This window comes from Idiotropiscis lumnitzeri, chromosome 12 (assembly GCF_059441095.1).
Source record: "Idiotropiscis lumnitzeri isolate Australia: NSW breed Sydney's pygmy pipehorse chromosome 12, RoL_Ilum_1.0, whole genome shotgun sequence".
Lineage (NCBI taxonomy): Eukaryota > Metazoa > Chordata > Actinopteri > Syngnathiformes > Syngnathidae > Idiotropiscis > Idiotropiscis lumnitzeri.
Window position 1 is genome coordinate 7,497,527 of NC_142402.1, and position 15,706 is coordinate 7,513,232.

General features: G+C 40.3%; 1 protein-coding gene across 1 annotated transcript; it reads right to left on the bottom strand.

Annotated features, from left to right (window-relative positions):
* Positions 1-1,217: 1,217 nt before the first annotated feature.
* mmp14b (matrix metallopeptidase 14b (membrane-inserted)) lies at positions 1,218-15,229 on the bottom strand. The gene is made up of 10 exons (XM_088311106.1): positions 14,838-15,229; positions 6,382-6,530; positions 6,158-6,280; positions 5,463-5,770; positions 3,923-4,084; positions 3,666-3,823; positions 3,443-3,581; positions 3,191-3,341; positions 2,935-3,050; positions 1,218-2,668 (listed from the first exon to the last, which is right to left on the bottom strand). The coding sequence occupies exons 1-10, from the start codon at positions 14,925-14,927 to the stop codon at positions 2,193-2,195; spliced, it is 1,872 nt and encodes a 623-aa protein (XP_088167232.1). The 5' UTR covers positions 14,928-15,229; the 3' UTR covers positions 1,218-2,192.
* Between the last annotated feature and the right edge of the window lie 477 nt (positions 15,230-15,706).

Sequence of the window (15,706 nt, forward strand, 5' to 3'; positions counted from 1 at the left end):
AGCCTTCCATCTCCCGTTCCAGATTTCAAATTGATGACATGCATTAATAAAACATAAAAACACAACCCCATGATGGAAATGATCCCTTGAGGACTAGATTCCAAATCACCCACAAATGAAAGTGAACATTTTGATCACCTTCTGTGAACTCCTCAAAATGACAATTCGTGTTCCCTCCATGTGACTGTACTGTTCAGCGCCAGGAAGGCTTCCTTTTCTGGCCCAAACACTATCAGTAGGGCTGACCTACATTTGCAACGTAAATTGTAATATTTCGTCCATAAAATTATATTCTTTTATTTCCTATGGTCTAATATGCTCTTCTATTCTTAGTGTTTATCTTGGATGCATGCCTTCTAGTATTTTTGTAGACATTTTTTGTTGTTGTTGTTGAGTCAGATTTCAGCCTCTTTGTGGATGGAATTTCCCCTGCAGGGCCGTTTGAATTAGTATTGCAGGCCGTTTTTGTTGTATGTTATAGGTTTCAGAAATTGCGATATCACGTGATATGTTAATTAGTTGATTTTTTCATTTCTTCAGGCAAACTGAGGTTCTTTTTTTACGAAGAAGTAAAAAGGTAAAAAAGAACCTCCGTTTGTTGGAAGAAATGAAAAAAATCAATGCTGGCATTACGAGGTCATGGTCAAGCTCTTGCATTATGTTTTAATATTAAGGCTGTCAAAATTAACTCTGGAGATTAATCATTTTTTTAAACTCAGTTAAATATCTTAACTCAGTTTGATTTACTTCAAAAATTATTTGCATACTTTCCAAATATTGTACCATATTAGCAGTTTAGCACATCATCTCAGATCAAAACACCCTGCTCAAGTTAGCACTGGGCCTTGCAAACCAACACTGCTGGAGTGTGGTGCTTGTGGGCAGTTTTGAGAAATGTTTCAAAGAAAAATCCCTGTAAAAATGTCTTTGTTTAGATTGTATTCAAAAATGAAAGAAAGCTATTAGAACAGTCTTTGAATTAAATATACATATATATTTGGTGATTTTGTATTAATTCCAAGATATTATTCAAGAAAATATCTGTTACAAGCATCACATAAAAATAGTAGTTGAAAAATGTGATTAATCGCAATTAATCATGGAAATGTTTTGTGATTAATTAGTTAAAAAAAAATAATCAGTTGACAGCACGAGCTAATACACGCAGGTCAAAGCAGCAGTACGTTCAATACCTAGTGAAACTCACACCACATTAATACTTTTGAAAGGTCTTTATTTTGTAGGAAATGTCCAATATGTAAAGAACACAGGCACAATCTCATTGAGAAAATAAGATGATTCTCATTATTATCATCATCACTAGTATCATCATCATTGCTGCGAGATTTCTCCCAAACCCTGACAAGTAAAGTTAGCACCATACTGTAGAATGGTAAACAAGTACAATGAAAAATGGAAGCATTTTCTTCTTTCAGATTTCGGATTTATTTTCATTTGACGATAAAATAAAAACAATCAAGTTTCAATAACAAATAATAACCCGCGTCCCCAGTTCACTATTCCCACATATAAAATTAAGGCCACTTTCAAAACTGTATGTCACTGTCCAGCAGGACTTTTTAATGACAATGTACAAAACACATTCATTACACAGGCAACAACAATAATAGTAATAGTCATAATAATAATGACAACATCAGCATTTATAGAAAAAAGGGGAAGCACAGTTTATTGCTCATGCTGATGGTTTCATTCCCTTTTATGGTTCAACACTGGCTCGGTTCTGTTTTACTGGAAGGTTAAAAAACAATGAGTTGTGGTTAAAAAAAAAAAAAACTTTTGTATGAGTGTCTGCATGTGTGCAGAAGGAACCGTGTGTGTGTGTTGTACAGTATATTGCTGGTTCAGGGTGAGGGGGGGGGGGTGCTTTCAAACACACAATTTGCTTACACGAGGAACATGCGCCAATGGTATCCGTGAAGAGGCCACAAATGTTGACTGGGGATGTCAACTTGACAAGAAGACATTGAAAAAGGCTAAAACAAACAAACAGCTGTGAGCTGGCGTCAGTCCCCACATGGACAGAGAAACAAATGGAAGGCCCGAGTGGTTGAAAGACAGAGCAAAAAGAACCTCGCAGTGGTTTGCTCACATTTGATCTTATTTTGGAGAACATCACCTTCCGTTTGTTTCTCTTCCAATCTCCATCTTTCCGTCCTCTATTGTTCCAACTACACCTTGTCCAGTAAGGAACGTTGGCAGTAGAGGAGTCGGCGAGGAGTACCATAGCGACGGAGAAACACTAAAGCTGCCAGCGTGACAATCACACACACCAACAGGAACAATGGAATGACAACAGCTGCCGCCCCCCCGCCACTTCCCGCCCTTCCCTCCTCGTCCACCTCGATAATGATCACCTCCGTATCCTCCACTTCCTCTTCCCGGTCCACCTTTGTCTCGGTTTCTCTCTCTCGCTCTCTCTCCCTCTCCTTGTCTGTCTCCCTGTCTCGACTTCTGTCCTTGTCGTCGTCGTTGTGGTCCCTCTCCTTGTCTTTGTCGTGGCCGCCTCTTCCTCCGTCCGTCTTGGGGTCTTCGTTGGGACAACCCATCCAATCACGCAGAGCTGATTTCGGGTAGCCAGGCTCAACGCGCATCATCTGATTGTTGAACTTCCAGTACTTATTGGCTTTGTAAAAGTAGGTGTACGCTGAGGAGGAGAAAGGTTTAGTTTGCAATTCGTATTGGTGAAAAAGTCAATGCTCCGTGCTTTTTAAACTTATTTGGATTTCATTTGTGTTTTCTCTGTCAAATGTTGCGTTCAACCTTGACGTTCCATCGCACATTCTCATCGTGGTTCCTTTGGTTTTGTTTGCTGATATTGCATTAATGTAATTTACACTTCAAAACTCCAGACATAGCCTGACACCCCAGCCCAAAATTTGCACAAAAAAAACCAAAAAAACACCATTTTACCTTGATCTTTGCTCATGAAGGCTGCCTTGATATTGTCGGGCACTCCTTGCCAGACGTTAACAGGCCTTGGATAACCAACGTCAACACTCCGCGATGCTTCATTAAAACGATAATACCTAAACAAATGAAAAATGGAAAGGGATGTCATTTCACATTCACAGTTGTTTCACTAATTGTGAGCTGGCAGTGGAAAGGTTGCATTTGTCTTAACGGCCAATTGTGATTCAGTTCAGACAGACAAAAAGTTACGACTGACTTGTCTCCTCTGAAGAAGAACGTCTGTCCAGTTGGGGTGTAATAAAGTGCGGCGTCTATCCGATCTTTAGGGAGGCCAGTCCCCATTTCCCTTAACTTCTTGGGGTAACCGGAATCGAGAACAGATTCACTAAACACCCAGTATCTGTCACCTAATCGGAAAGAGGAGATACAAATACTTGCAATGAATATGATCATTTTTAAACAATAAATCACTGGTTTTATTTTTGTCAAATACGAAGGCAACATGAACCTTTAAAGAAAGCGAATGTCCCATCCTCCCTTTCAAAAGCAGCATTGATGAGAGTAGGCAGACCCCTCCAGAAGTGACCAATAGGCATGGGGTAGCCGTCCATCACTTGGTTGTTACGCACTCGCCAGAACCACTTATCCTGAGAGGGGAAAGACGAAAAAGGATTTCCTAAAAGCCCCCAATCTCGTGAAAACCTTTCATGTCAAAACAAGATCTGCTTTACCTTAAACACAAACATTTCTCCTCTGAGGATCGCGATGGTGTCAAAGTGTCCCTCGCAAATGTTTGGGCCAAAACGAGGTTTGTCTGGTGTATAGCTGGGAGATGTGTCTGTTGGAATTCGAGGTGTCACAAATGGGGGCTGGGGGCCTGATCCAGCGCCTGAAATGAAAAATTGCAGCAAAAATTGCACTTAGAGTTCGTCCTACCTGGTTCGGAAAACTCCATCTGATATTCTCCAGTGAGAAAATGATGACCCACCGTAAAGTTGTTGTATGCCTCTGAGGTCATCGTCAGGAAGTTGAAAGTTCTCGGTGTCCATCCATTGGTAAAAGGGAGCCATGATGGCTGAGGGGTCGCTGGAATGCTCCAAACCGAGCGCGTGGCCCAACTCGTGCACCGCAACCAGGAATATGTCGTTGCCTGTAAGCACCAAAACATTGCGCAGCGTGACTAAATAGGAACAGGAAGGAAAGGGAAACATACCGTACGCTTTTTTTCCACTGCACCCTTTATCGGAATGCGTTTGGAACCTTTGTTTTCCAAATAATTTTGCCACTTCCACACGCCGTAAACACATTAAAACCTATTAAACATATTCAAAGACACTTTCTAAACACTGAGTAAATTTCATCTACAAGCATAAATTGTGTAGAAAATATTGGACATATTGAAGTGCCTGCGCCTTTAAGAGGCAGTGCCTCGTGAGGTGGCGTGCGATGTTGGGGCGTCTTCATGTGTCTGCACTCCCCGAGTGTGCGAATTGTCTTGATATGTTGCATTGGTCTACCAGCATCGAATAATCGGTTGAAAAGATTTTGGCTCTCCTTTCCCACATGCATGGGCATTACAGGAAGAAAGCCGCCTGCGAAGGAAACTGAGCAGCATCCAGAGTTCATTATTTACTCACCATTTGGAGTCATTTGTCCTTAATTTTTTATTATGATGCAGCGACAACACATCCGTTCAACCAATGAGTAGTAGTGACAAATTAAGTTAGCTGTGTGGTAATCAAAGAAATGCTTGGTAAAGCATCACTAGCGAACAGTGCTATGAAAGAACATTTATTTGAGATCCATCTTAAGGTCCACGTACTGCTCGTAAACGATTTAGTCAAACAACTGTCTCACTCAAAACATTTTTGGTCGACTAGTAGACAATTAAACCTTACTCGTACTGCACTAGTAACACTGCTAGGCCCGACTAGTAGGCATGCGCCACTAGTGTCAAGATGCCCACTAGTAGTTTTGCCTTACTAATAACTGGTTTTGAGGCAATAGTGGAAAAACAATTAATCAAATTCAAATTGACATAGCAACGTAGTAGATTGCATTCTTCAAATCACAAAGGCTCTAATATGATGGATTCACAATACATGAACTTTAAACTAGATATTGATATATATATATATTAAATCCTCAATTTATTTCAATATGAGAAGCTTTTTGTTTCTTTTGTGGATGTTTCTGGGGTGACTAACATGCACATAAACACTTGAACTGCGTGTAAATCAAAAACAATGCAACATGTGCAAACATGTGCAGGTCAGGTGAAGAGTGACTCGAACCAAGCCAGAAATAAACACTTCCCCTTCTCTCGAGCACGACTCTGACAATTAAGTCCCTCATACCAACACGAGCGAGGACACGTCGGCATGCATGACGCACGCACTTGCAAAATAGTCTGTAAAATTCCCAGGATTTGATTGCCCTCGTGTGAGCTTGTGAATGACATAGGCAACACCCTCTGTTGAGCAAAATGTGTCAACCCCCCCAGGCCCAAAATATTAGTGGCACCTTACCCATCAGATCCCGATTTCCAATAGTCCAAGGCTCAGCTGCATCAAAGTGGGTGTCACCCCCGATGCCATTACCGGGGAAGTAAGCATGTGCCAGGAAGCCTCCCTCGCCATCGAAAGGGCTGCTGTCGCCGTGGAAACCCTCAGCAAAGAATATCATGATATCCGCAAACTCCTCCACCTTGTCCCTAATGTAATGGTAGGGGATCTCCTGGAATCGCAGAGGGGTGACACTCTCCCACACCTTGAAGGCCCTCCTGATGGCCTCGTGGGTTTCGTACTCGCCCACCTTTGGCGTGTAGTTCTGTATTCTGAGGACAGGCAAATATTGTCTTTTAAAAGTTCTGTACTTAAGAAGTGTCATTGTCTATGCGCTTAAGAAGTTGAAGTTCTGTTTGTATTGTAAATATTTTCGCTGTCCTGTGAAAAACACTGTTATCCATTTTTTTTCAGATTTTTAAATTTTTTTTTATGTAAGTTTCTGTGTTACAGACATCCCATTATCATGAACATTTGTAAAAAAAAAAAAAAAAAAAAAAAAAAAATACAAAATTGCACGTGTATTTTTCACAAGACAGCGACGAATTATGATATACTGACTGTTTACGCCACAATTGTTTGGTAGAATTTTGTGAAGTTGTCATAGCAAACGCTTAAAAGGCAGATAAGCGGTATAAAATAATTCATTCATCACTTACGAAAATGTGATTTGACTCTTAGTCCACTTCAGGCCCTGGATGGCATAACGTTTTCTCCTCAGGTTGGTTTTCAACTCAGCTCCGAACTTGTCAGGCACACCACAGCGAGGTCGTTGCATTGCACTGTCAGACATGACATTTGATCACAAGCGTACTCATTGTGCATTTAACGGATAATGAAAGCAAACTTTGTCAAAGGTAAAACAATCTAAGGCTTCTCTCACGTGATGGTGTCGGTGTCAAACGAGCCGGTGACCGTGAGGCCATAGAACCTCTGCATGGAGGCGATGGCTGAGGAGACGGAGTGAGGGGAACGCTGGGTGTGGGTCCGCAGATCCCCTGGGGGAAGGTAACCATATTGTTGCAGCCAAGACTGAAAAAAAAAAAAAAAAAAAAAGAGACGCAACATGTTAAAAAGTATGACAAAACCAACAAAGAAAATCCAAACAGACAGAAAGAAAACTTCATAACAACCCTGACACAACACGTCATGAACTTTTCTAACCTCGACCAAGAAAATAGAACAGAATGTGTTTGGATGTGCAGGATCACGAGAACCTCATGTTGAAGTATTAAGAACAGATGCCGTAAAAAGGATTAATTCCACATTGATGAAGAAAATAAGCTGTTTTGGTGTGTTGGTGCCAACAGCGGCAGCAGCATCATCTGAAGCTGTTCTGGCATCTCTCCATTCAGTGACTAAACTCCAAAAGCCAATCGACCATCAACAGCCAGTCAAAGAAGGAATATAACTTACTCAAGGTCAAGCCAAAGCACTTCTCCAACTACAAAAGACAGCTCAAGTTTCGACAATAACCTTGTCAGCCAGGAACCGCCTGAGGAAATTCCCTCTTCATTGTGAAACATTAATGTGACTTTTTCACAACAGTTCCATGCAAGTTACTCTTTTCATTTGGTGTCAGAGCTGCAATGGTCATCAAGTTCTTCTGAATTCTCAGGCCGAACTTGACCTTACTTTCCCCTGGAAAAAAACATTTCGCCGCAGCGCTGGCTTGACACCTGGAGATACGCCAGCGGCTTTGCTCGGCACATCGCCCATGCAGCTTCTTTCCCTCTTTGAGCAGAAGTTGAAAAAAATAACACTGAGGCTATTATGAACGCAAAACTAAAGCCACTTTGATATTCCGTTGTAAAAAGTCACTCAGTGAGAGTACGTAAAGTGACCATTTTTATAACGAACATTAGATGGTTGGAATGTCACATGACATTACCTTATGAGGTCACAGCAAAATTATATCTACTGTACGTAGGACACAACGTAAGGTAAACCTGTCAAATCGATCAGACTCAATAAAAACGTTTTTGCAAGCATAACAGCCATGAAGAGTTTATTGTTGTTGAATTCCAATCCAGCTTGCTGATATGATTGAAATATTGTATTTCATTTAATTAGTTGCAGCACAGGATTAAATACAAGAAAGATCTCATAAAGTACCAATGCTAGCAAAAACTACATTAATTAACACATTACATTAATACACCTTTCATAGTAGGCAGTTCTTTTTTAAAACGCCAGGATTTTTTTCTCTCCTGAGTCTTGTGTGGGAGGGGTTGGGAGTTACTTTACCCATGTATGAGGAGCAGAGGAAAAAAATGGATTTTCACCATTTCATTTACTTTTGAAATCGATTCTTATATTTACGTTAAAAGCATAACTCACAGCATGCTCGATATAAACGGGGTTTAAACCAAATTTGGCCAAATAATATTCAACAGAAAAATATAAATGCATGAAAAGTGACAATAGCGCGATGACAATTTTTTAAAATCAAGATGAAATTCGATTTTGCCGGGGTACCTAATGTAGTGTCCATGGAGAGTTTCTGCAGTAGAATGAGTTGTTTAAACAACAATCAACTCACGGCTATTTTATTTTTATTTTATTTTTTTGTATTTCTTTGTTTATACAAACATCGCAACTGAGGAATTCTTTATGACAGTCACTATGACTCCCAAGACCCAGTTTTTCACGTTAAAACATGAAATCAATATTAGCACACTTAGAACCAGCAAGGCCAGCGCGAGACCGGAATCCTAGACTTCAGAACTGGGAGACACGCTTGCTAGCAACGAGGCACCCGCAGCAACGAGAGAAGGACAGAGAGAGGGGGAGAGAGAGGGAGTGGCCCAGGGTGAGACTCGGGCAAACCTCAGCAGATGGCTCCAGTCAGTAATTAAAAGAGGGAATTCTGCATCCAAACCTCAAAGTCTCTGTCTTTGCCTCGTCACTCCAGCCCTTCTCCTCGCTGCCCTCTTATGGAAAACCCAGAGACTTCAGACCACACCCAGAGCCTATCAATCAAAGCTCGAAAGCCCATCTGCTGCTGGCACTTAGTAAATACAGTGATGGCTCAACATGCGTGTTGGAGAGATTCTCCTCTGAAAACATACAGTATGCACCATTTGTGCACTCGATGTCCTTAAATGTATGCTCAGCCCTTGTAGGTTTACACTTCACTCGTATGGAGAGAACTGATTCTCATCCAACTTGACCGGGTTTGGCATGAAGAGGGTTTTATTTCTCACTCTTGGTCTGTGTTCGGGAGACATGGAGGTTTGAGTGTTTACACTACTTTACCTTTGAATGAGCCCTTTTGGGTTGTGACTCAGACATTGGACAGAAATGGACACATATAAAGACGCACTGTCTCATGGTAACGCATTGCACACCAGCGGGGGGGGAGGAAATGGCGGATTGTAGCATCGTACCACGAATGGGAATGGTAGATCATAATTCAGCAGTTGATTCATTGATTATTTCAATTTCTGTCAATTGTGCAGAATCGATTGGTGATTAATTCTATCTTAAAATGATGAGGTGAAACAGAGTTTAGTGGATGCTGTAGATTCAGTCTCAAGTCTGATTTGTGGTCAAAACAAGAACCAAGTTTCATTATTTTGCTCAAAAGTATTCATCATTGAACTCAAATGTCGAAAACGATTGTGGTAAAAATGTTATTGAAGTAAAGCTATGTACATTATTTGAAAAATTAGCAGTGCATTTTCTGTCATCCAAAGTTATATAATACGAAAAATATTTTAAAAGACAACAATTCAGGATGCACCGATACTGTACATCGGTAGTGCGCTCGCAAAAAATCCTCCAACACTATGATACCGATACCACTTTACCAGCCTGATATCGACCTTCCGGGCAGGTCGAGTGGGAGTTAAATCAGCTGCATGGAGTCACTTCAAGTAAAACATGGAAGTCAGTACTTTGTTTGCCGACTATGGGAATCTACCTTTTAGTTTCCATTAAACACAGACCACCAAGTCAGATTTCCTCCACAAGTTTAAAACCTGTTTAACGGCTACATTTAATCGGAATCTGACCACATTTCTTTAAAAAATACGCCTCTAATGTCTTTCAGGACCTGCGTCTTTACTTTCTCCTTCTCTTGCTTGGTTTGCTGCTTTAACCAGTGAAAACTATTAACACTCGCTAAAAAAAAGGTAAAATTGTGAATTGAAAAATCAAATTGATCAATTCACTGCTTCATGATGTTATGACATTAATTTTTAGTCCTTCATGCATTTTTTTTCCTTTTTCTTTTTTTTTGAAAGACAAAAAGTGATTTGGAGAAAAGAGAACAATGTGGCACCAGCGACGTAACGGAGCCTTGATTTATTTGCCTGTCCCATTCAGGCCAAGTATGCCCAAGTGGGACATGACATAACACTACCCTTCAAAAGTTTGGGGTTGACCAGACGGTTTTATGTTTTCCATGAAAACACACCATTGTATATACATGATGTAGTTCATACATAAATCACTGCGACTTCAAGCATATCACCATAAGGGCCGTCCTTTGTTTTAAAAGTGAAAGTAAACAGCTCATTACAGTTGTGGGACAATGAAAAAGATGCAAATTTTCAATGATAGAAATTTGTGCTATATAGTGAGTATTTGTGTTTGAGGGGGGAAATAAATGACTATGCGATGGGTGTTGCAACACGTGAAGCGCAATTCGGAGAGGGAACACTTTCATTTGGGATGTTGCTATGGGAAAAATGGATTCCCAATACGAATCCGAAATAGTTGTGTTCGCCCTCATAGCTTCCGCTGCACAAGGAAAAGGTTGTTTCAGGTCCAGTTTGACTGATATTTGAGACTTTGTCATCCGCTTGCTTGTGTTTCTTTTTTTTTTTCTTTTTCAACTGACTCAAAAGACTGCTGTTGCACGACACTGAGTGCTTGTTTGAGCTTCAGGGCTCCTAAGATTCTTCCATCCATCCTTATAAGGGCCTCTGCATATGACACGACAAAGTCTTATTCACTTTTGAACGCTGCTATTTTTACACCACTAATAAGCTGAGTAACTTAAGAGGTGGCATGAAGTGGAAACGGTCAGTATTTACGCAGACGATGACTTTCAACACGGCTTTTGAAGTAGAATAGAATGGAACTGCTGCTTGGAAACAGCTTTTACGTAACTGTCGACAGCTTTACTTTATTTTACATTCTCAGATCAAACATACAATTTAGACAGCGGTTTTAAATTTACAGTCACAACCACCCACATGGAAGACCTAAGAGCAACGGTCAAGAATAAAAGGGGAGCAGGTCCATTTTGCATAGGAAGGGAGTTCGGATGAGGATTAGTGTGTCAGGACAGAAAGAAAGTCACTTGTTCCATCCAGGCCAAGCCAATGGAAAAGAAAGAGTGATCAACATTCATGGTTGTCATCCAGATGTACTGTATGCTCCTCACACCGCTATCCCTTAGATGTCATAAATGGATTACGCTACATTATTACTCCCAGCAGTTGTCACACTTTGTGACGGTGTCAAATCCCTCAAGTGACGTTAACAAACCGTTCTCAGGCCAAGGACAATAAGGGCTCACGAAAAGAGTGGACGTCACGACAAATTGTCATTTTCATGGCAACAATTTACCACTTTGGATATTACCTCATTCCCTGTAAAAACATCAATCACTCCTCAGGGATACTGACCTCGGGCCACCCACCCTTTATGACCGGGGTGTGTCTTTGTCTATAACAAAACAACGAGCACAAAACAAAACTAACATCCTTCCTTCCTCTATTTCTTTTTTGTCAGTGGAAAAAATCAAACTGTATGTCCCACTCATAGAATGCTTCTATACATCTGAGTGTGTTTGTATACTGTAGATGTCTCGTTTCCTCAAAGTAATATACCGTACAGTGACAACTCTGAAGTTAACTTTCAAGGTTTGCAGTGATTAACATTGTTTTATACATTCCCATTACAAAAATAAATACAACTTCTAAACATAACACGTCCATGATGTGACACGCAACCCCCCCCCCCTCCCCCCCAAAAAAACGACATCACAGTGTTTGTTTCAGCAAGGCAGGAGGAGGTAGAAATATTTTGGGGGAAGATGAGGCGACCCGTTCTCCTCATTTTATGGAGCCGTCAACTAAAGATGACATTGTTATTGTCACGTGTAACAAATGAAACGAGATTAAAGTAAAGTTAAAGACAACACTGTTACTCAAAACAACAGTTTGCAGTTTGACAGATGACTGTCAGTCGTCTCGTGAGCGCTCTTCGCTGCATTCACATTAAGTTTTATGATGGCCACAGTTTGACCCTGGAAGAGATTATTTCTCGTTCCAGTAGTTGCCGTTTAGCGCATCTGCCTCACAGTTCTGAGGTTCTAGGTTCAAATCTCGGTTTTGACTTTTCCTGTGTGCAGTGGGGATGTTTGCTCCGTGTACTGCAGCTTCCACCCACATTCCAAAACGTGCACGTAAGGTTCACTGAAAGCTTAAAATTTTCAATTGGAGTAAATATGATGATTGTATTTATTTAGTCATCATAATACGAGCCAAAAATATTCCCCAAAATCATCAGTGTTATCTTTCATGGAGGATGAACGCATGCATCCTACGACTACTATCCATTCCTATTCATCTTGATAATTATTCCTTTTCTTGTCTTTCTTGAAAAATTGCATCATTCACATGGCCACAATGCCTTCTTTTGTGGTGCGCAACAGCACTGGCACTGTCCTCAGTGGATATTCCCCCATTTCACATCCATCTAACATCCATGAAATGATCTCATATGGTTGCCATTCCTTTAAATACGTTTCATGTGTATAGGGACAGATCTGTGCTTGTATCAGTGCATATGTCATACAAGTTTGTTAACACACCAAGGTGTTTTATTGCTTGAGCAAAAACCAAATGTCCGCATCCTGTCCAAGTCTATTAGTCAAACGAAAGGAAATGACTTCATCGTCCGCATCCGGTGTCCATACGTGTTTATAGCACTGACACAAACCTGCTGACCACTTGCATAGTTAACACATAAACATCCTCATTACAGAAGTGCGACAACACATGCACGAACAAATTTAACTTTCAAATGTGCTTGACATTAGCAACTGTAGCCGATTTAATGTGTTTAATTTCAGCGACCAAATTCAACACTGGGTGTTAAATTGAGGAGTAACAATTAAGCAAAGTGTCTTTAGAGGCGCTACGTACGTAAAAGTGTTACATTTTAGTAAAGGCACTGTTAACAGTGGTTGACTTCATTTTTTTTTTTATTATTTGTGAGTCAACACATTAGATTTTGGTGCAAATCCAGAAAAAGTATGACTACCACATATTTGTGGCATTTGACTCTCAAAGGAAGAGTTCATTCATCCCCAGAATCCAAAATTATTGACTTAAAGTATGTCCGGCTGTGATTCAAATTTATGACTTAACTGGTTGTTTGCGGTACTACACAAGAAAGCTTACACATAAAAGAAATCATCGCCATTTAACATTATATTTGTGCTGCTGTTTGCAAAAACTGCCCCTTACCTCGTTAAGAAAAAAGTCATGTCCCTATTAGTATTATTAACACAAATGCACAATTTGAAAGCATCGAAGCTAATTTTTGTACTTTTTGCAGAGATTTGAAACCCAAATGAACACACAAGACCCCATGAAATGTAATTAGAATGACTCGGAAACTTAAAATGCAGGCGACTATCATCTGCCTATGGGAAGCTTTGTCAGTTTCTCAGTGGCCTTAATTTCACATATTGCACACATATGCAAAGTCTAAACTGTTCAATGGTCTCTGGTTTCAAACCTGGATTTCAAATCTGGTGGCGAGCCAGCTCTTGTGTTTACATTTGAATCATAAATTGTCCCTTTCGTTTCGGCACTTGAATGTAGGTCAGCGGAGCTAATGTAACGTTCTTCCATTAGGACAGCTGGAATAATAATGAGGAAGAAGTTTGGCACCAGTGGTTGATCAAACCAATCACGCGGCCCGTTGATTTCATGCTGTAATTACTCCAAAAAGACAATGAGAAAGCTAAAAAGCTGCTGCTTCTTATCAGTGAGCCGTGTTTTTCCACAGCTCACTCCTTTTCTGAGAGGCTGAAGAACGTCTCCCAGTCTGCTGAGCCGTAACTTAAGACAGATGTCAACAATTACATTTCCCCATCCCCCCTAAATATTAACGGACTCAAAACCTCCTCCCATGCCCACAAAAATTGCCTCCGACTCTGCCCCGACCACAATACAAACTCAGATTTCTCCCCATTTGTGTTCTCGTGCTTCCTTGCTTTTGCAGTCTCAGCACTCCTCAGCGTTTTCATGAGCGCTCTCATCATTATGGGCTGCTTCCGCCAACCCCCGGTCAAAGCCTTTCCCCATTTTGCGCCGTGCTAACAAGTGATTTTTCTTGACAATATCGTCCTTTACTGTTGTTCTATTAACACGGACCACACAAAACATGATCAATTCTCAAAAATGTCGTGTCTCCACTCCAGACTCATTCCCATAAATTTCTCTCAGTTTATCATCTTTTCATTCTCAAGGGAGTAACTTTTGGGTGGCTGCTGAAAGTGTAAAGCAAGAAAGCAATTTGGACTAATTGTTAATAGTTATGACCTATTCACAAATCAAATGTTAGCACTTGTTTTGCTCGATGAAGCCAGAGTTTCAGATTTTAAATATCTAGTGGTTCTGAAAATATTTGGTTCTTACTCAGCAACATTAGACACAACCCAAAAAATAATGACGCCATAGATTACTTGAAGATTACAGTCCTGGCAAAGCATTCCATCTGGGATTCCTGTGCTGCTTAAATCCAAAATGGAATTTTACGAAATTATCATATTTCCATTTTTTTTTTTAACAAAAGTTCATTGAATTGTCATCATAAATGACGTCGGCTTATATTATAAGTACGACATTCGGGAGCACCAAATTATTAACTGTGGGCATGCTTTTCTTTTTCTTGTGGTTTAGTGCAACAAGCCTCAACAAGGGGTGTAAAATAAAAAAAATGACTTTAGCAACACCATACTTGTAGATGTTTTGTTTTTAACTTTTTTTTTTTTACACTTGTATGACTGCTGAATGTTACTGAAAATTGCTGCACACTTTGACCCTGGAAGTTGGAACTTCATTATTTCTATTTCCAATTGGAGGAAATGTTTTGAGAACAACGGGAAGATCAGTCAGAGTACTGATATAAAAATTGAATTTCCCATCGGTGGATCAACATGATTGGCATGTTTTATCTTCGGGCGTACCAAGTTTCTTTCGTACGCATTCCATAAAGTGTGACGATTTGTTGGTTAGATTTCATTTAGAGGTACGTCCCATTGTCCGGCCAATCTTTTTTTTTTACCTTCTCACCTCAGTCCAAACTCACCTCAGGATTTATTTTTTTGTCCGTCCCCGCCTGTGTGCTCGCGTCCAACAGCACCGCCAGCAGCAGCAGTTGCAGCCTCCACATTGCCATCTCGTTACTCACTCGTCAAACTATTATAAATTTCTCTCTTTAAATTTGACGCAGTCTAAGCGTTGTCAAAACATTCTTCAAATACAAAACCAGTAAAACACACAAAAAAGAAGGAAAGAAAGCTGTAAGATTTTCTACGGCTACCAGCGCCTGCTACTTCTGCAATTATTTGAAGTTAGTTAACAACGACACGCATTGTTCTCCTGTTTTAGCTGAAGCTTGCGAAGAGCACAGGAGGAAAAAGCCAGTTGTTTTGGTGCAAATGCTTAACTTGTGGACCCTCTTTTTAGCCGCATCCCCTTTTCCTGTCTTCTCCATGTAGACGTGGTGATAGTTTGCAACGCCCCCCACAACTTGCTCACAAAATGCCCGCCCACAAAGATGTCATAAAATATTTGCAGAAGTGACCAAAATAATAACAATGTAATAGTTGTCATTTTTTGTACTATTTTTTTTTTACTAAAACGGACGTAAGTGATACGTTTTCCAGTCCAGTTTAATTTTTAACATTGAAATGTTAGTTTACTGGTTTTTAGTTTTGTATACAGGATCTATTTCAAATCTGGCTTCTACATCATTTCATTTGAGCTGATTAGTAGACTGACCGTAAATACCACGAATGTAAATGCCGGGATGCTCTTCGCAGTTGATTTAAGGAGAACATTGCGCCATCTAACGCTCACATTGGGCAAAAATCAGCTCTTGACATTCTTAACTGTAAAATCACAATTACTGTATTAGTCAATGTGCCGTAAGATTCACACCTCTTATAAAACAAA